The sequence below is a fragment of the Phoxinus phoxinus genome, assembly GCF_949152265.1.
Source record: "Phoxinus phoxinus genome assembly, chromosome: 14".
Lineage (NCBI taxonomy): Eukaryota > Metazoa > Chordata > Actinopteri > Cypriniformes > Leuciscidae > Phoxinus > Phoxinus phoxinus.
In genome coordinates, this window is record NC_136889.1 from 27,739,438 (window position 1) to 27,761,695 (window position 22,258).

General features: G+C 36.1%; 1 protein-coding gene across 1 annotated transcript in view; it reads left to right on the forward strand.

Annotated features, from left to right (window-relative positions):
* The window catches only part of LOC307010858 (CUB and sushi domain-containing protein 1), a 605,591-nt gene that overhangs the window by 572,172 nt on the left and 11,161 nt on the right, over positions 1-22,258 (forward strand). The window contains exons 56-63 of the mRNA XM_079635929.1: positions 951-1,124; positions 1,862-2,044; positions 6,667-6,843; positions 7,895-8,074; positions 10,225-10,398; positions 14,812-14,985; positions 16,978-17,051; positions 17,158-17,269. Of these exons, the coding sequence (XP_079492055.1) occupies positions 951-1,124; positions 1,862-2,044; positions 6,667-6,843; positions 7,895-8,074; positions 10,225-10,398; positions 14,812-14,985; positions 16,978-17,051; positions 17,158-17,269 (1,248 nt within the window). The remainder of the gene's footprint in view (positions 1-950; positions 1,125-1,861; positions 2,045-6,666; positions 6,844-7,894; positions 8,075-10,224; positions 10,399-14,811; positions 14,986-16,977; positions 17,052-17,157; positions 17,270-22,258) is intronic.

A 22,258-nucleotide genomic window follows, 5' to 3' on the forward strand; every position in this document is an offset into this window, starting at 1 on the left:
AAAAAAAGAATAAAATGCAAATCAACCTTATTAATTTCCAAGGTGCTAACTGAAAACCACTTGCTGAATTAAACAGGCAACAAAGGTTAGATTATGTGACAAAAGTGACTGCAGTCACGGCATAACCATACCACATTTTGAGACAATGCAATTCAATTAGACCTTTTGGTAACACTTTCAGTGAAGTCCATGCTTATATTGAATCATAGCTCCATTTATACTTATTTTTTATTATTTATACTATTCTATACATTTATGTATAAAGACTCATTAAGACCTATACTGCATTATTAGAATAGTTATAGTTATATTTATATATATTTTGTATTACTTCTAAGACAAGCATTTGCTTTTTCAGCGTGCAGCTCATGAATATGTGCTCATCATACATTTTAAATAGTTTATTTGTAAATATAATTAATGAACAATCATTTATGTAATAAAATAATGAAAAGAAAAACATTCATCATTAATACAATCAGTTTTTTTTTTAAGTTTTTTTTTGTTACATACTAGCAAAACACTCCAAAAATATGTTTTGGTATAATTCCAAACTGCCATAAGCAATACAATGCATATGGCTGAGATATTTAGATTTTAACAAATCAAAATTGTTCATTAACTCCAATGCAAATATTAGCCATTAAATGCATAATTGATTGAATTGGTACAGCAAACGAGGGTCTCTGGATCTATTTTATATTTGATCATTTATAAATCAGTGTGTAATTGATTATAAATATAACTATTTATATAATGCAGTATAGGTCTTATTGAGTCTTTATAAATATATGTATAGAATACTAATACTTATAAATACGTATAAATGGGGCTATCATTCATTATATGGACTTCATAGAAAGTGTTACCGCAACTTTTTTAATGATATGCAAAAGAACATTGAAGTTTTTATCTGAGATGTTCCACTCTCTTCCTCCTGCCCCCCATAGCAATATCCTGTGGTGATCCCGGCACACCACCGTTTGCTCTCATGTCGGGCCAGAAGTTCACCAACAGAGCCGTGGTCCATTACTCCTGCAGCCAGAGCCGAACTCTTGTGGGGAACGCCACGCGCCAGTGTCTGGAGGATGGGCGGTGGAGCGGCTCGCTGCCCTACTGCTCAGGTACACGCATCAGCAGGTGGCAGAGCCTCGGGGCGAGAGACGCCGGATGATCTTTAAGCCCCTGTCTGAGCAGCTCAGCTCACTTCAGACTTAATCTGAGCCCAGAGAGATCTTAAAGTTTAAACAGTAACTGCTGTTGACATCAGCGCAGACAAAGTCCAGATGATACGCACATCATGCAGCTCTCATTCATTATATGTTTATGTGATGCTTCTATAAAATAATAACATAAACCAGAGTGCCCTGGACTAGAGCATAGAAGTATGGTTCCTGGAGAACACACATTCATTTTGTCCACAGAGAAATTGATTTTAGTGAAATGTTAGCTATCTCATGAGATTGGTTTGTGGCAACAAAAGCATATTGCAAATTGTTTTCAAGTCAGTCTTCCTTCACTTTCCAATAAATACATTTCTATACATTTTGCAATAAACATTATATATAATTGCTATAAAAAAAGTCAATAGTCTGCCATCATTTTGATTTGATTGTCATATGCAATAATTCATGGCATGAATCTTGAATGATTTTAAAGTAAGTTGATTTCAATCAAATGATGTATTTCCCTGTAATAATGTTTTGTTTTTTTCATCAGAGTTGGTTAGTTTGCTTCATGACTTTTTATGAATAATTGTTTGAAATCCCTGAGGCGAAAATTAATGTAAAACCATTTTTGGAACCGAGGCCGCTGAGAAAGTGTGCGGTCAATGAGAGTCATGTCTCTGTCTTAATTTCAGGTGATAATCCGGGATTCTGTGGCGATCCAGGAATTCCTCCTCATGGATCTCGTCTTGGGGAAGAGTTCAGGCATAAAAGCCTCCTAAGGTTCACGTGTGAAGCAGGCTACATGCTGATAGGTTCTTCCGAGCGCACGTGTCTGCAGAATGGGTCCTGGAGCAATACCCAGCCTGTGTGTGAAGGTGAGGGTCACATATACCTGTAGAGAAACACACAAGGTGAAACTCACCAGTATTTTGCTTTGCACTTGAGCTTAATATGATCAGAAAGGCAAACGTACCTCCGAGCAAACTGTGATCCAGTACGAGCAATGTCCTAATGAGAAAAATGAATGCTTGAGAGACTAGGGCTTTTTATTTTGTGCCTTTAAAAAGGTTTAACTATATTCTAAGATGAAAAAAAAATCAGGCTTAAAGCAGGCTTAAATTACAACGTGTTCTCTTTGTTTCTGAACCTCTTTTAACCTGCTTTGCTCACTCTTTTCCTGAATTGTACACTGTAATTAGTGTAAAATTGATCTTTTGATGCTAACCGGCCTAAAATCTGTAATTGCCAGTTAACTCAATGACTCTGGTTAGTGGAGCTGCACAAAAGACCCTGTCATTAGCATTGTGCATAATGATACATCGCTCTAATAAGGATTTGTGAATAGACCACTCTAACTAACTGGTTAATGGAAACACTGAACGTTTTGACATGATTCAGAGTCTGAGCAAAGTTTCTTTCTTTCTTATTTTTCCTTGTTGTTAAAAAGTTAAATTGGTTTTCTTATTAAAAGAAAACAGATGGCGGGTTTAAAATGAATAAAGTAGTTTATTCTTTGCAGTTCCTAGGCAATCCACTGAAATATTAAATGAATCTTGTAGATGGCAGTTTTCACTACTGTGAATAACTCAATTTGCTAAATTCAGTGTAATTCCAGTATGATAACTGATATGTCAAATACCTTTGTGTAACCTTAATATAGCCTGGACTGTCAAAATATAATGACTGACACCCAAACATACTCTTTTGTGTTTTCTAAATCCTTTTAAACTAATAATAATAATAATGTTTTTAAAATAATTTAGTAGATATTTTAATGCTAATCCTCAGTGTTTGTACTTGCCCCAAAATGTTTTTGAACACTTTTTGCCGTAGCCTATATGTTTTTAGAAGTTTAGGTTATATGTTCTGTTATTCTGTGTAGTTTTCTTCCAATTTTGCAGTCTCATGTGTGTGATAATTTAAATATCACCCACTTTTGTCTGACACTGTTTGCAAATGTGTGTTGTTTTGTGTGTGTGATTTATATTAAGTTTATATATATATATATGTATGGAACAAATTGCCCCTCCTTGGGGATAATAAATAAAGAAACTAAACAAATATGTATAGTTTATGAAAATTATGATTACCCCACACCTATACATTTTTAATATTCACCTGTTTCATTGCAGAGCTCCATAGTATATCTCAATTTGTAATTTTGTTATTCTCAGATGAAAACAAATAATAGCGCTCAGCAAATAAACCTCCTGGAAGCTGGAATACAGAAAAACTCTTGGAAATATTTATAGCATATTTCTAGAGGACAATACAGATGTGCCCAGTAGCTACTTAGGGTGTTTTATAACTAATTTATGTGTTTGTTTTCTGCTACAGACAGTGTGACGGGATTGCTTAAAAGAGATTGATAAGATACATTATTAAGGGCACATTCATAATTGAATAAGAGCTTTAGTACATAGCTGAGATTAAACATTGTGGTGGACTTTAGTACAGTTGTGGGGATTACAGACGATACTGGACATGAAACACAAGTGTCTTGTCACTTACAAATAATGACTTAGAACGTTTACAAATATATTTGTTTACAGCAGCCCTCCACTGGGATCTCATTAACTCTTAATTGGTCCAGTTTTTCTCTATTTACTTAAATTGTATATTCTTTAATCTAAGAGGATATAAGGGCTAAATTACAGCTACAAACAAATGTTGATGATAATAAAGATTAAGTGAGTCTTGTATGTCTCAAATTATTTCAACAACAGTTCTATTGATTAAAATAACACTAGGAAGAGTAATTATCTACTAGGAACACTATCTACAATAGGAAGTTTTTAGTATCATAATGATTTAACTGTAACTTAACAAACAATCAGTTTTTCTTCTAATCTTGAATATGCTCTTGTTGCAAAAATAAAATAAAAATAAATAAATAAATAAAATATATATATATAAAATGTTCACTTTCTACGGAAGAGGATTAGGGCCAGGCAATAATAAAAAAATAAAACCATCTCGAGATTAAAGTCATTATAATGCGAGATTAAACTCGTTAAATTTCGAGAAAAAAAGTCGAAATACAATCTTGAGAATAAACTCATTAAATATCGAGAATAAAGTCGTTGTTTTTCGAGAAAAAACTTGTTAAATTTCGAGAAAAAAAGTCGAAATACAATCTTGAGAATAAACTCATTAAATTTCGAGAATAAAGTCGGTGTGTTGCGAGAAAAAAAGTCGAAATGAAATGTAGAGAATAACGCATTCAATCAGTGTTCATTGCATAACGTTACTGATATCAACCGCATCGAGGTTTCGTGGTTTCCCAGGATACCACAAGACGCATTATTAATCGTTGTTGGTTGTGTACGCCTCCATCCACAGAATGTAACGACTGTAACCATATACAGCTAGTTGCAATGCTGTACGGTTTTAATTTATCATAGCTGTCCATATGCCAGAGTGCATTTGGGCCAGCGCAAGTGGCGTCTTCTCAAGCATCTCCTTCGTCGTAATTCCACACCTTGAGCATCAACAAATAATGCGTTTTATGGTATCCTGGGAAACCTCGATGAATTTCATGTTGGACAAAAGCGAGTTACATCGCGCAAATTGGACTGATTTTTTCTTCTAAAAACACCTAGCCGACCTAGATCATGTTCTATTCTTTGTTACTGCAAGAAAGTCAAAAATATAGATTGACTAAGGGATCTAACTCTGCCATGTCCTCTATCAGTAGGGAGTTTATTCTCACAATTACTTCGACTTTTTTTCTCGAAATTTAACGAGTTTTTTCTAGAAACACAACGACTTTATTCTCGCTATTTAATGAGTTTATTCTCGAGATTGTATTTCGACTTTTTTCTCGAAATTTAACGAGTTTTTTTTCTCGAAACACAACGACTTTATTCTCGATATTTAATGAGTTTATTCTCAAGATTGTATTTCGACTTTTTTCTCGAAATTTTACAAGTTTTTTCTCGCAACACAACGACTTTATTCTCGATATTTAATGAGTTTATTCTCAACATTGTATTTCGACTTTTTTTCTCGAAACTTAACGAGTTTAATCTCGCATTATAATGACTTTAATCTCGAGATGGTTTTATTTTTTTATTATTGCCTGGCCCTAATCCTCTTCCGTAACTTTCTGAACCTGTCTGAAATTATATATATATATATATATATATTTTTTTTTTTTTTTTTTTACGGGGCAGTTTCTTAGCAAATTCTCCTTTGCACTGTGGGTCAATTACAAAACTGCAGTCAAATGCTCCGAACAAATATAATTCACTGACGCCATCTAGGACAACACACATTCCTGACACTGGGGTCCTTCTGAAGTCTGTACAGAGATGCAACCGAGCCGTTTAAACAGAACGCATCAGTGTGAACATTCCTTTACTCTTCCATTTGTCCTGTTGTCAGGAGTAGCTCAAGCACATGGACTACATCTAAATACCATATCCACTGTAGAGCGTCAGTGATTATAATGGGTTCTCTTTGCTTTTGACGTGTCCGGTGTAGACAGGTGTCAGTCATTAAGTGATGAGGTAAAAGTATTTGTCAATGTCTCGCTGTAGAGGCAGTCCCACAACATCCAAATGAGCCATTCATTTGTACTGAAGAGTACACTTTCAGGATGTTTTAAAGGTACAGAGATCTCTTATATCAGAAGATCAAGGACAATTTGATTTCTAATGTTGTGACACCTATAAACTCTTGTTTTTTCAATAGCAATGAAAATAGGTCATTTATTATTGTATTAGCTGTTGCACGTGGGTCATGATCTGGAAAGAACATGTAAAAGCTTTCTCACATGGACGCCAGATCAATGTGAGCCTGTTATCAGCATCTCTGTGCATCTCTTTAGATTCTAATACATCTAAACTGTGTACTGTTATTTTAATTGGAGTAAGAACTAAGTTGATCTACCATACCAACAACACACTAGCTGCAAAATAAAGTAATCAGTATCATAATAATCAATGCAAATTAACCAACATCAAATTATTACACTAGAAAATGTCCTTGATGCACAGAAACACTCCTAATTGCTTTTGTTCTTGTTTCCACAATAGCAATGAAAATGAATAATTTATTTAATAAATCATTTATTGGCTGTTGCATGTTAGTCGTCATAATGGTGAAAATGTTTTATGGACACCCGGCCAATTTTAATGTTGTCACGCGTCTCCGTGCTATTAGAATCCAAACTCTAATTAACCATATTGGAGCATATCATCTTTATTGCCCTTATCTGTAAACTACACTTCAACGTATGAGCAAAAAGAAACTCGTCAAAAGCTCAAACTAATTGGAATTGGAAGTTCATCTACCTTGCCAACAACACTCTGTAAAAAACTGAGCTTGTGGTGTAATTTGAAGTGTTTTGCTTGTGGTGCTAGGCCTTAGATATGTTTCACAGAAGCACTTCTCTCTTGACTGCTGTTTTCAGTCCCGCCGGGCTGCAGTCTTTTTACTCCTAACATATTGGAGTTCTCTCTTTAACGTCTTTGGTCTTTGATTGCCTTCCCAGCTGTATCCTGTGGAAACCCTGGAACGCCAGCCTACGCCAAGATCATCTTCAGCGATGGGATGCTGTTTTCCAACTCGATGACGTATGCCTGCTGGGAAGGCTACAAGACCTCTGGCCTCACCACTCGCCACTGCACCACCAACGGCACCTGGACTGGCTCAGCACCAGATTGCATCGGTCAGAACAGCAACCTTTACTCTCTTTGATCTCCGCAAAATGTTTCACCCTGGTTTTGTAATTATACAAGTATTGCTTATGCAATGTACTGTACCCTGTGTGCTTTAGGAGCTGCACTGATAGTTCTGCCAAAAGTCGCTTGATCCATCACCATTAACAAAGTTTGAACTCAGCAACTAAAGTTTCACATCTTAACAGGAGGACAACGGAGAAATATTTCCATAAAGTTTAGCACTTTTAGCTGTATGATTTGTGTTGTGTAATAGCCTGTTGCGGGAACATATACAGTGAGGTCCAAAAGTCTGATAACACATTGAAAATCTAGGTTGTAGAAAACAATTTAATCCTAGATAAAGCAACCATTTTTTTTTTTTTTTTTTTTTTACGAACACAAGTCTTACTCATGATTCTGTGCTATTTCTTAGTTACTAATCAAAGTTGTGACATTTCATGTAAGAATGAATTGTTATTATGATAATATAGTTTTAATGACAAAATACAACATTTAAAATAAAAAATACAATTAAATACATTAGAGACTTGCTAATTGTAAGCATTTTTACATGTAGACTTTTGGTCCCAAATTTGAAATTACAAGACAGTGAAAAATGAAGATAATGTGCACACAAATGTAACCCTAAAAACTTTGAATATGCAGTGCATTCAAAAAGTATTCTGACCGCTTTTTTCCCCACATATGTTGCCTTGCGTGGGTGATATGTCAGCCTTATTCTAAAATAAATAGATAATAATAAAAGTTGACAATGCATATGAAGGTATGGAGTGTAGATGTGAACAAAAAAACAAAACAATTTAAAGCATTTTAGCATAAGGTTGCAACATAACAAAATGTGGAAAAAAAGAAAGGTGTCAAAATACTTTCTGAATGCCCTGTACATTTTTGCAGTTTTGCCCAGTTATAAGTGATTTGATTGCCAAGAAATCACTTCTTTTTTTTATTTAATTCAATCTTATTTTCAAGTGCAAGCCCTATAAATTATTAAAGAATGTTGTATACTGTTTGAGTCTAGCTGATTCTCTCCCTTTATAGTTATCAGCTGTGGGGATCCTGGTCCAATTGCCAACGGAATTTACATTGGAAAAGAGTTCATATTTAACAAAACCATTCACTACCACTGTAACCCCGGGTACGTGATGGAGCACCCTGGGTCATCTACTCTACGCTGCAGCAAAGATGGCTCTTGGAATCAGACCAAGCCGAGCTGCAGAGGTAAACTCAACTCCTAAATGTACCGAAAGCATTTTTTTTTTTTTTTTCAACAATTCTTTCTTTGCAGGCAGAGAGGACAGCATTTCCAGTCACTGGAAATTTAAAGATATACTAGAGTTCTTAGCATCTCAACATCAAAAGCCTTTCAGATGTTTTTGATCTTTGTTTTTTGACTTGCCTGGCAAGTGAGATTATTCACTTACGAACTCCAAGGAGATGTTGCCATGAAATGTGTAGGATCTATGTTATCAGATGTCAGAATGAAATTAGAGAGTGGTGCAATGAAGACAGCTCAGCCTCCTCACGATCCTTTCTAGAAAATATCAGATACGTGTTTTCAGAAACCGGAAGAAATGTGATGCATGCTTGATATTCAGAGAGATTTTAGTGTGTAATCCCATTTAATTATTATTGCCTCCTGTTAGCGATACGCTTCCTCCCATTAGCAAACGGAACTTAATGATCAAGGAAAGAAAATAAATAACTCTAAGCCCCTTGTTAGTATACAGTGCTTTTAGATCTCACTTTCCATAGTCTGAACAACTGAGAGGAGGAGGTGTTGAGTTTGGACACATCTTCAGTCAATAATAATGATGATGATGAAATAAGGGCTGTCGGCTGTTCAGAATGCCTTTAAAATACCTTCCAGTCCCATCCCTGCGTTTGAACTGAGGTAGCAAACAGAATGTGGAATTTCAATTTGAATGCAATAAAATTGCACTGATGTAAGTGTAGGTTTTAATGCTTCATGTAGTATTTCCAGAAATATTAGTTTATAGTGATGATCAGTGTGTGAAATGCCACCTTATAAAGGGTTTGTATTAAATGTATACGATAATTTAAAAAACACTTTTCTAATTATTTTATAATGAGTATGCATGCAGCTTTATGACCTTATTAATATAGAGATTACATGGACATTAAAAAAATTAAGTCATCACACCTAAAGACCATTAAGGCAAACGTAAAAAAAAAAAAAAAAAATGCAGTCCAGTTACAGCATCTAAAATATTCCCTTTAATGCATTCATATACATTTTATTGTACATTTTGTTGTTGACAGAATAAGCTCATGTTAACCATCAACTACCTGTGTTTAATCATATTTATTATTAAGGACATTTCCATAAATCTCTAATTTTTGCAAAATGTTGATGTCAGTTTTGGATTTGTGATGCTTTATGTGCTATCGGTTAAGATCTATTGTACATATCACCCAGTACATTTTGAAACAACGAGTTAAAACTGTGATAATATCAATTGAATCATGTGTTTAATCACAAAACTTGGTTTAATGAAAATCTCCTGTATTTTTTACCAAACTTTTTAGAATTTGGATATCAGAATTGTACGAAAATTGGGAAAGGTTTTTGCATGTTATGTGAACACAAAAAGGGTTCTGAAAAATATAGTCACACTTGCACTCCTTGCAGCCAAAAATTTTAATTACCACATTGGAAATCAATGGGAAACTAATTTAATCTAGTGGAAATGTTTGGTACTGATCCCAATCAAAATTTCACTAAAAACAATTTTTTGAGATATCAACCTCATAATTGGAACACAACTTTATTTATTGCTTTGATTTTCTTGCAGTTTTAGAGTAAAACATGTTTGGGAAAATATATATTTCTTATAACATTTATATTTTTGTGCATTATCTATGCAATAGTATTTGTGTGCACTTTTCATAACAATAAACTCACTCACTTAAGCAATAATCTGCCAAGTGTCTTCTTTAAAAAGAGGCCAAACGCCAAAGCATTTAAGATTTATGACAGTTTAAGTTGGAAATTTCATTTTTTAGGTCTATGTTCAAAAAGTAGTTAACAGGTAATAAATGGATTCTAACTACTGCATAGTGCATACATATCATTTAATACCATAAAACCCCTAAACATACAAAATATTAAATAAAATATGATTAAATATAAATATAGTACATACATCTCATTGAAATAAAAAAAAGACATCTGTCATTTTTGACCACCCTGCATGGAGCAGCAAAGGGTTATATTGCTTTGCAGTCAAATACAAAATGTATGTAATTCCATTGTGCTGTGGCAAAGTTGTATTCCATCTCATGATATTAAATCGTACAAATCTTAAATATTCAGTTCTGTCCAACTTGGTTGTGGTGTTGTTTTTCAGTCATCATGTGTGGCCAGCCTCCAGCTATTCGCTATGGGCGAGTGGAGGGCTCAGACCTGCAGTGGGGTTCGAGTGTTACCTACAGCTGCTTTGAAGGATACCAGTTGTCCTCTCCTGGAATAGCCACATGTGAAGGGAACGGCACATGGCGTGGTGAGATCCCTCAATGTCTGCGTAAGTACTGCTCTGTTCCATTAACAGAAAACAGAATTAAACCCCATTAGCACATCCATGAAAAGAGGATGTAAACAATATGTTGTGCTTCAGCATATTTAATTACAAACGAAAATGAGGCTGTGACGGATATAAGTACCGTCCGTTTTGTGTTAATATACTTAACAGTTCTTTTTGTCATTTGTGAAAGGATGTATTTACAATGTGCAAGGTATACATTTCTTTGTCGCTCTCACATGTAAAATAAAAACATCCATGCAAATGAATCTTCTGCTGAATAAATTAAATAGTAAAATCTCTACCAACTTCTGCCATCATATACACACTCATACCTCCCAGCTCTAAATCCTTATATGGGACACCAGTTGATATTTTCTACAGCTGCAGTTTTTGTGTATGGAGAATTGTGTCACTATGATGGAAGGTTCATTGTGAAGGTAAAATGATCGCAGGATAAGAAAAGAATCGCATTCGCAGAGTAAGATTTGTGAATGTATACATAAGATTGTAAGCATAAATTACATCTGCATGTGCTAGAGAAGCTTCGTAAAGGTGTAAATCGCGTTTAAAGCGTAAGAAAAAAGTTTTGCAGTTTACTGTTATTCGTAAGTATAATTCATGCCAACGCAAAATAAGTATGATCTGTATTCTTCCACTTTTCCGTGCTTACAATCGAAAACAACAGTTTAAAGAACTGCAAACCAGATTGACTGCATAGAACCAATTTGTATGTGTAAAAAGCAAACTGTTGCAAATATCAAATGACTTGTGTACAGTAGGGAAAAAAATCCCAAAATAACCCGATATATACTGTTCTGTCTTTCATTTAGTTGCACTTAGTTTTGTCAAGATTTGTAAACCGTGAGGAGGAAGGCGGGTCCACGCTCTTCTTGTAGCCAATCAAATGAGGTTCTGACTCTTGATTTACTCTTATCTGATTTGTTCAATAAACTGTCCAGAAGCCAAGACATTTATCTTAATTTAGTTCAGCATCGTTCTCGCTGCCGGAGTGGTACTTTTAATGAACACTTCAACGAGCGGTACTGTAGGTGGTCTGCCAATTAATGTGTGATCACAAATAATTTTTGGTTAAAAAAATTAAATCATGAGTAACATACATCACAAAGTCAAATTTAATATAAGCAACCTGAAACAAAGCAAGAGAACCCTCAGTTGATACTGTAATAGTATAATATTATTGTCGAAACATATTTTACAGCGTGTTTTTGCAGCGGTGATATAGCTAATTCTACTCACTCTTGCTAATCATCTCATTAACAAAGACATGATGCAAGTAAGAGATTAATTTTGCAGTGTAGACAACTTTATTGATTTTAATGGAACATTGTGAGATCGCGAAGTGAGATGAGTGACAGCTTTTTAGTGATTTGTAAAGTGAACGCTCTTTCATGCTTTTGAGGCTATAGATATAATCCATTGAAATGTTTTGTTTTTCACGCTGCTAAGAGGTCCGATGGCCAATTACACGCTGCAAAGTTTTGGATGGCATGTTGAAATAGATGTGTTGTAAATGCTGACTAATAGATTAAAAAATATTCGGATACATTTTTTGAAATTCTAATCCAATTATTTGTAAATGTAAATGTGTTTAGTCTTTTTTTTTTTTTAAGTAACTGCCAAATAATTGTATGGCATGCATAAAACTGTCACGTTTTGAGTTTGTTTTTCCTGTTCTGTTCATGTTTGAGTTTCTTTGTTAATCTTCTAGTTTGTTAATTAGTTCAGTTCTCCTCGTTTCCCTGCCGGTTTGTTTCTATGGTTTCAGATTGATTTGAGTATTCTGTTCAGGTGTGTCTTGTTGTTTGCCTTGATGTATTTAAGCCCTCGGTTTCTGTCTGTTCCCTGTCTTGCGATGTTGTTGTTTGATGTCACAGTGTCGTGGTTCCTTATTCTCCTGGTTATTAATTTAATACTTGGATTAAAGATTTATTTTGAGTGTATGTTTCGTCATGCGCTTCATTACAGCCACCGACCATGACAAATACAGTGTTTTTAGTTTTTCGCAGATCAGTGAACGGGGATCATTTTGAGAACGTTGTCATCTGTACAGAGTACGTTTTTAGTACATCGTTGTCATGTAATATTTCGGGATTGACTTGATAGGCAGTGTAGAACCTACTGTATTGTTCCCTTGTATACAAACAACATATTATTATGGGGTCTGAGCCCCCATAATATTGAAATCATAGATTCGCCCCTGATTTACGCTTACAATCTTATGTACACTTCCACAAATCTTACCCTGCGCATGCGATTCTTTATGGCATCATTTTACCTTCATAGTTCATGGCTTGACTGAAATTGTGTGAAACGCAGCTACAACACATCATAAAACCTGTTTTGACATTTTCAATACAAGTGTCAACACATCATAAATGGATCCCTCAAGTAGCCTGGCTTTCTGGGTTTGCAGTGTGAAAGGTACGAGGTGCATGCACAGAATCTGCTGTTAAATCCTTCTGGCTTTTATTGTAAGCCTTTGACACAATGTCAGCTGTTACAACACAAAATCCTCGTTAAAAGTGGCATAAAAAAAAAAGAACCATACCATCAAGTACTCACGCCAAGAAGCACTATTATATAGAGGAGAACGGGGCTAGTTGTCTCATCTAGTCGCACAGCAAAGATGTCATGAGGACTCCCACAGTAACTAAAATATGGAGGCAAAAGACACAAATGCTTGTTTTTTCCAGCAGTGGTTTTGTATGCTGGTTTTAAACATCATCAATTAGAGACATTTTTGTGAATTTTATCCTCCAATCTAAATTTTGTAACAGCTGTTGTGTTGGTATAAATGGTGAACTCAAAGACAAAAGAGAGCTGGATCCAAATGCAGTAAGTTTAATAATAGAATAACTATAACAAATCCAAGATAGAGAATGGAGATCATAATATCCGTGTACAAGACTCAACAAGGAATACAAGAAACACTGGAGTTGAAATACACAAGGGGTAATTTACAAACAAGACACACCTGGGAACAATCAAATAACTAATCACAAGAAGAAGAAAAAAAACCCTACAAAACATGGCGCAAAACAGGAAATAACAAAAGTCCAGTGGAACACAATACAATCAGAATAATATATATTTAGAAAAGTGTTCATTATAAGGTTTAAAGATGATTATAAGGTTTTAAAATGAAAGTGTGCACTTAGAACTACTGTAGTTTTTTTTTTTTTTATATATATCAGGTTGTCAAGCTGTCATATATGTTTCCATTTAAATAATGTATTATTTAAAACGTTTAATTTCATGTAAATGAAGCAATAAGGTGTGAGAGGCTGTGCATTTTTGTGAATACAGTCACAGCTGAAGAGCGTTGTAGTGGTAGCGAAGCGTGTGCAAACCCTTCAGCCTTGACTGCACTGACAATACAGCACCTCATCTGATAGAGCTGATATCAAATCTGAGACTAGGAACTGTTTTCATGCTGTGTCTTTTTTTTTTTAACACAGTATATGATATTTTTTCACACAGTATGAGAAAACATTGTTTTCTTTCTAAGTTTAAACCAGACCTGTTTGCGGCTCAGTGCAACATCAATAAACCGTACAACTCAGTGAACATACAGTATACCAGACCTAAAAACAGAAAACTTTTAAATAATATTCCTTGTTCACATCAACAACTGTGGGCTTCCCAAAAAAAGTTATTTTTGTTATCTTCGTGGGGACTTTCCAGAGGCTTTTGTTTTTATACTGACCTAACAATAATATTGTCTATCCCCTAACCCAATCCCTAAACCTAACCCTTACAGGAATCGTTTTACATTTTAATATGAACATCATTTAGTATGTTTATAAATCCATTTCCCTCGTGGAGACCTCTGACTGGTCCACACAATATAGGTGATCTTAGGTTTTACTGTATGGGATAAACCTGTACACACACACACACACACACACACACACACACACACACACACACACACACACACACACACACACACACACACACACACACACACACACACACACACACACACACACAGTTTATGGGGACTCTCCATTGGCGTAATAGGTAACATCAGTAAATGCATTAATACAAAATCATATTTATTTTGCTTATTTACACAATATAGCGTTGTATCTATATTAGCTGTAATTTACTAGCAGCACTTTTTGTTTGCCATCTGTTAATCTGTAAATATAATGCAAAAGCTTCTAAATGCCTTAAAAACTAACCTCAAAAATAAGTGTAGCATGCAGGAATACAAGCAAACAGCACTATTATAACAGTTGGACAACTGAAATGTGATTTGACTGCTGTCTTTGTCCAATTCAAACACACCAACACCTTTCACCACTAAGTTACACTGAAAGTAGCTAAACTGAGATGTTGACACTGTGAGAACTAGCAGACTAACGTTTTGTCTTGTGTCCTTTATAGCGGTGTTGTGTGGAGATCCAGGCACCCCTGCAGAGGGCTACATAGAGGGCCAGCAGTTCACCTACAAATCAGAGGTGTCATTCTACTGCAGACCTCCGCTCCTACTGGTGGGCTCCTCCAGAAGAGTGTGTGAAGCGGACGGGTCTTGGAGTGGAATGCAGCCTTCTTGCATTGGTGAGACACTATGTACCTTGGAAAAAACACAATGGAATTTCCTTTGCCACATAATACATTCAGTATTTTTTTATATAAATAATTTGGTAATACATTAATTTGGTAACACTTTACAATAAAGTTCAATTTGTCAACATTACATAACCAAAGTAATAAATTAACAATAAAAATATTTTACATTTATTAATTTTGGTTCATGTTCATTTCAACATGTATTAATACATTATTAAATTCAAAAGTTGTATCTGTTGATATTATGTTATGAACCTGAGCTAAAATGAACTTACAATGAACAGTTGTATTACGGTACTATTAAATAACGTTAACAAAGACTGAGGGTACGATCCTCGTTTACACAGATCTGCGAAAACGACCAAAAACACTATATTATGGATGCCAGGGTAGTAGTTGCCGATGTCACGTTGTAAAGAAACACTATGTGTCTATAGACTGAACACGTATTATAAAGCCAAAATAACAAACAGAAGTACTCTCTGACTAGTTAGGGAGTAAAACTACTTAACCTGCCAAAAGAAAACAAATAAACAACAGAAAAGTACACTAACTCCCTAACTAACCAAAAACAGGAGACAATATATTACAAAAATAAAACAGGCACCCACCTCCCTTCAGCTTCCAGCACATTTGGGCTTGTGAATGTAATACCAGCAATAATAGACCTCAGTAGGCTACAATAAGCCTTTAGCTTGGTGATAAATATTGCACAGTCCTAATGCTACACAATACAACCGCAAAAAAAACAAAACCAGGTGAGGGACTCAACACTCTGGAAGGCAAGCTTCAGTTCGAATGTCCTTCCAAGCCTCTTTTGATCAGGCAGCTTCTCCAACATACCGAGCAGCAGGTGTAAGCGATTCCTCTCTCTTCCACACCTGGTAGAGCGGCTGAGACACAGAGAGAGAAGAAAGAGAGGAAAAAAACAAACACCAGCACTACCATAACACAACCATGGAACGTAACACCCCCACCCATACGTTTTCAAACATCAACCCATTTTAAATGTCTTGAAAATGAACTACAAATATTTTTCACTCTACAGCAGAATATACTCTTGAAATGGCATCGGCTACAATACTGGATATTCAAGTTGTATTCTTTAATAACCAGTGACCACCTCATCAGGCGCTGATTCGAATTCCGCATCCGATCCAAAAAAACAAGAGGATTATGGTCTGTATAGACAGTGACAGGATATGACTACCACCAAGGTACATTTTGAAGTGTTGTAAAGCTAACACCAGAGCTAGGGCCTCCTTCTCGATAGCACTGTACCTTTGCTGAGTGTTGGTGAACTTTTTAGAAAAGTAACTCACAGGATGCTCTATGCCATAAGCATCCTCCTGCAGTAATACAGCTCCGGCACCTGAGTAACTGGCATACCTGCAGTTTGAACGGGAGAGTGAAACAGGGAGCAGAAAGTACAGGAGCACTACTTAAAAGATCTTTAGCAGTGTTAAAGGCAGACTCACATTCACAGGACCAAAAACTCTTCTAGGCAGTAGGCTACTAAGCAGGTCAGCCAAAGGAGTGACCACTGTAGTGATATTCGAATCAGTGCCTGATGAGGTGGTCACTGGTTATTCAAGAATGCAACTTGAATACCCAGTAGTGTAAAGGTTCTGAAAATACTGTAGCCGATGCCCTTTCAAGAGTATATTCTGCTGTAGAGTGAAAAGTATTTGTAGTTTATTTTCAATACTGGATATTCAAGTTGTATTCTTGCCTATGACAGTGTTTTTGTAGTTTACAGATAATATTTTTTTTCTAAAACTTTCACTTCAAAACCAGTTTTTAAAAGTTTGCATTTTCAGGCCCCCAAAACCCTGTTGTCTTCTAAATGAACAGCCAAAACGCATAAAAAGTTTTAAAAAAGTTAACGCAATAACAAATGTTAAATAATGGGACCTTATTGTAAAGTTTAACCATACATTTGAATCAATTCTTCTAAAAGGTGTGAACATCTATTTGTAGATCCAACCAACAGTGCATGTAAGGATCCCGGAACTCCAGCATATGGAATTCCAGTCCAGGCTCAGGGATTTGAGGTGAGGACAAATGGCATTCGACCATTTCCTATCCTTTAGTTGAGTAAATTACAGGTTATGCTTCTTTGGTTTCAGGGTTTCAGTCTCAATAACTCTCTTCTTACAGGTCGGAAGTAAAATTTTCTTCAGATGTCGGAAAAACTATCACATCCTCGGCTCAACAACGAGAACGTGTTTAGAAAATTTAACATGGAGTGGAATGCAACCAGAGTGTGTTGGTAAGTATCGCCATTTACAGACTTAATGTGTTCCAAAATGTAGTGAGCTGTCTATGTTGGCAGCATCATTGTCGCCCTGAGCGTGGAGGCTGTACTGAAAAATCTTCTTTTGGCCAAATTCTAAATTAGCATCACAAGTATCCTTTGCAGAGAAGGCAATACCACCAGGATCAGTGTGACAAGGTCAGTGAAAAAAAAAATCAATCCAAGATGGCAAAACAAGAACTCTAAATATAACGCATTCAATATCAAAAAGTGACTGGCATTGAGACCTGGAGGACAACATATCCATTAAACTGCAGCACAGACCTGTCAATGTCAATTTTCCATGTTTCAAGCCATGGATATTTAAAGAACCTCTCTAAAGAAGAAAAAGATCAGTCACTAAAAACATTCTAAAATGCCTAACATGCCCTGATGTACTAAGACAGTAGCTGGATTTCCATCCAAACGTGAAGCGAATCTTCAAAATTCTAAATAAAATAGAAAAACTAAAAAAACAAATGTGAATTAAGTGAGTTTCCATCAAGTTGTTCGAGCTGATGACAGTGGTATTGGTAACCTAGTAACCAAACGTAAATAAAACACCGTCAGCGGATGTTGTTCGCTACGAGCCGGCTTTATGAGCCGAGTGTTTGATGGTTTTACAATATTCTATTCGTTATTTTTTACGTTATTACTGATTTGTCATGTGGGTTTAATGTTCGCTACGTTAGAATTTATTCTGCAAATGCATTTTCATCTACCATTATTCACATTCACTCACATTCACTCACCACCTCAAGCAAACGTAAAAACTTTTTGTGCGAATTAAGAGATTTTTCCCTCTAAATTTGACGTTTTGAAACATAGCTAGTGATATTAAAAGATTAAGGGCCAGATTTACTAAACAGGGCAAATGAGGGCGCAAGTGCAATTCCAGAAAAAAGCAGATGGGAGTGGAAAGTTCTGTGCTTGATCTACATCCTGTGCGATGCGCAAATTAAAGAACATAGACGCAGGATAATTTCCATAATGACCAACGCAATCTACCAAGAGCAGCGGAAAAGTAGCATCTGGTTTAAGACATCCTTTTTTGGGGTGGTAAATAATAGAGCAAATTACAGTAAATTGACCTTAAAAAATTACCTTGCATGATTTATTTCAACACTCTCCCATAAATGTTGCATCTGAAAGGGAAATTCCTACAAATGCATATGCAATAAGGTCAGCCGCAAAAATAACCATGACCACGGCTTTTCGGCGCACATTTTTCCACTGCGTGTCTTTAGTAAATCCTGACAGTAGTTTTTTAATGCCAAAAGAGGGTTTGCGCTGGCGTAAATCTGGCCCAGTATATACACCTTATTAATGATGCATATGAACGCAACACGCTAAATTGTACATTAAGCTTTATTCCTTTATAATATTTATTTTTTTGTGGGAAAACGGGAGACTTTGTTGCGTTCATTTCATCAGAGTTCATCTACTTGCCTGTTCATAGTATGTTTTATTAACGTGTATACTGAACTCGGTTCTCCAGTTACTGTTTGGTCAAAAAAAATTATTATGTCGAGCTAAAATTGTATAGTGTTGTATATATTGTATAGCAAAATTAGAGTATCAAAGTGCTCATTTAGCAACATGCTAACGGCAAACTCAGTTGAGAGTCAGATCTGATATATGAAAAGCACTATTTCCCTCTATTGTAGGCTGCTTCAGATCACTCACTTATGAGGTTTCATTTCACTTAGCATACAGCCTCAAACGGAAGCTTCCCGTGTTGGCGTCTGACAGCAAAGCAGCTCCCTAGGTTTTGGAACACAGCCATAGTTATATTCGAAACAAGGTTTCATCAGTGTGTGATTGATGATGTACTATCGGGAAAACAAAGGTAGGTTAGGAGAGAGAGAGCAAGATCTTTACACGGAAAATTACTGCAGGAGGGCATTGTTTGAAGAAGTACAGATTACTTCAGATTTAGGGCAGCTGAGTGTGCTGATGTCAAGGACTCTGACAGCTTAGCAAAGAGAAGTTTGCTCTTGCAAATCTACTTTTTGATAGAAGTTCTCTGAGAAGTGTCATGCTCTTGTTCCTCACCACTGTCCCAGTGATCATCCTCTATAGGTGAATTCCACGTTGTGATGCTTTTGTATTGAAATGATTGTTGGAAAAGGAAAAGATGTGGGCATAATAATTAAAGTCAGCTATGTTTAAACTACTTGTACATCAATTTGAGATTTGTGGACCCCTTTGATAGCGGGCCCCACCAAATATTTAGGGCATCTTGCCTGTGTAAAGAAGTCAAACTGTCAGAAGCTGAGAGGCAGGGAGAATTGAGTTGACGAAAAGTGAGGTGTGAGGACACGGTTCATATATTATGGAAGATGGCAGCACTCAAGGCATGTCCCAGAACGTTTCTCTCAGGGGTGCAGCTTTATCTCAACAGTTCTATAGTACGCAGCTGGGACTCCACCGTAAATCTTTCCGATATTGCTTTCATTGCGATTCTCTTTTATTTGAAAGATGCTCTGATCAGAATTTTTAAAGCTAAAGCCATTACCAATCCCAGACATCAGAAGCGTCTGATATCAATTGTTTAACTGAAACTCTGTAACTGATGAATGTAATGTAAGCTCTCTGCTCAGATATACATTTAGACAACAGAAATATTGGCTTGAGTTATACAAATATTATAATTACCCTTAATATTATAAATGACATCTTTACCCGGATACATGCAGTACGCTCAGATTAAGCGGTATGTACTATATAGCAAATTATTTTCCACCGATTACGGAGAAGATGCTCGAGGCTCGTCTCTGCTAGTACGGCCATGTAACACGCAGCCATGAGAACTCAGTGGCGAAGACAGCTATGCGCCTTGACCCACCCGGTAACCGGCCACATGGCCGCCCAAAGATGAGATTGATGGACCGGATCAAGCAAGATATGAAGGACGTGCAAGTCGCCCCGGAGGACACTACGGACCGGAAAAAATGGAGAGCGGCCTGCCAAAAAGCGGACCCTGCACCTGCGCGGGACAAACGCTAGGATGAAGAAGACTATATAGCAAATATGTATAACAACTCTATATAACAAATATAAAAATGTAAACTACTGTATATTATTTCCCAGCCATATATTATAATTTGGATATATACATTCAACTTTACCTGCATACAAACAGAACACTCACGTAAAGCAATATAAGTTATATATTGCTGGGCATAATAAAGTATATTGCTTTACGTGAGTGTTCTGTTTGTATGCAGGTAAAGCTGAATGTATATATCCAAATTATTGTATATTGCTTATATTGTATACACTATAAAGCAAATCTCAGATGTGTGATATGTATCATCACAAAATGTTAACTGTATTATCGTACAGCTCCATATATTTACATTTAAATTAGCATTTAATCATTTAGCAGAGGCTTTTATCCGAAACGAGAAGAATAGAAGCAATTAAGTGCTGTGACCAGTCCCAGTTAGTCTAACACAGTGCATGTAGCAATGTTTTTGTGTGTGTGTTGTTTTTTAGATATAGTATAGTAAGTGTTAGTATTAATGGGTCAAGTGTTGACAAAAAAGCAGCTCAGGTTGAGTTAGGCAGGTCATTCCACCAGCAGGGAACAGTCCAGGTAAAGGTATGTGAAAGTAATTTTGTGCCTCTTTGAGATGGCACCACAAGGCGCCGTTCACTTCCGCCGTTCACGCCGTAGAACGCAAAGCTTCCAGAGGGCACGTTGAAGCTGTGAGTTTAGCTATGGGGTGTGTATAAAGGTGTATAAACTATATGTAAAGTTGGAAATATAGTATATCCAACATCCACATACATGCAGTATACTGTATTGTATATAACAAATATCTTCTTGATTGTTTATATTGTCGCAAATCATAACTATACAGCTCAGTTCTTTATGGGTCAATGACATGACGTGTATATTTTTGTGTCCATTATGTCCTTGATATAATTTGATAAATGCATGACATATCACTTTTGTCATGGGTTGTGATGGAGAGACTAAACACAAATAACACAAAGATGATTTTAATTTCCAACAGGGTAATTCCAAACAAGGTAGATCCAACACAACAACACATACAGGTGAAACTCGAAAAATTAGAATATCGTTCAAAAGTTCATTTATTTCAGTAATTCAACTTAAAAGGTGAAACTAATATATTATATAGACTCATTACATGCAAAGTGAAATATGTCAAGCCTTTATTTGTTATTATTTTGATGATTATGCCTTACAGCTTATGAAAACCCCAAATTCAAAATCTCAGAAAATTAGAATATTACATGAAATCAATAAAAAAAAGTATTTTAAATACAGAAATGTCGGCCCTCTGAAAAGTATAATCATGCATATGTACTCAATACTTATGTTTGGGCCCTTTTGCATGAATTACTTCCCAATGCGGCGTGGCATGGATGCTATCAGCCTGTGGCACTGCTCAGGTGTTATGGAAGACCAGGATGCTTCAATAGTGGCCTTCTGCTCTTCTGCATTGTTCGGTCTCATGTCTCTCATCTTTCTCTTGGCAGTGCCCCATAGATTCTCTATGGGGTTCAGGTCAGGCGAGTTTGCTGGCCAATCAAGCACAGTAATCCCATGGTCATTGAACCAGGTTTTGGTTATTTTGGCAGTGTCGGCAGGTGCCAAGTCCTGCTGGAAAATGAAGTCAGCATCTCCATAAAGCTTGTCTGCTGAAGGAAGCATGAAGTGCTCTAAAATGTCCTGGTAGACGGCTGCTTTAACTCTGGACTTAATAAAGCACAGTGGACCACCACCAGTCGATGACACTAGCGTTAAGTGATTTCAACTGCTTGATTGTTTATATCGTCACAAAATCTAAAATATATTATCCCCCAGCTCTAATCATGAAGGCATAAACACATTATATTATAAACATTTACATAATGATTTTCTGTAAAGCTGCTTTAACAATCTGCAATGTGAAAATCGCTATACAAATACATTTTGCAGCCATATCA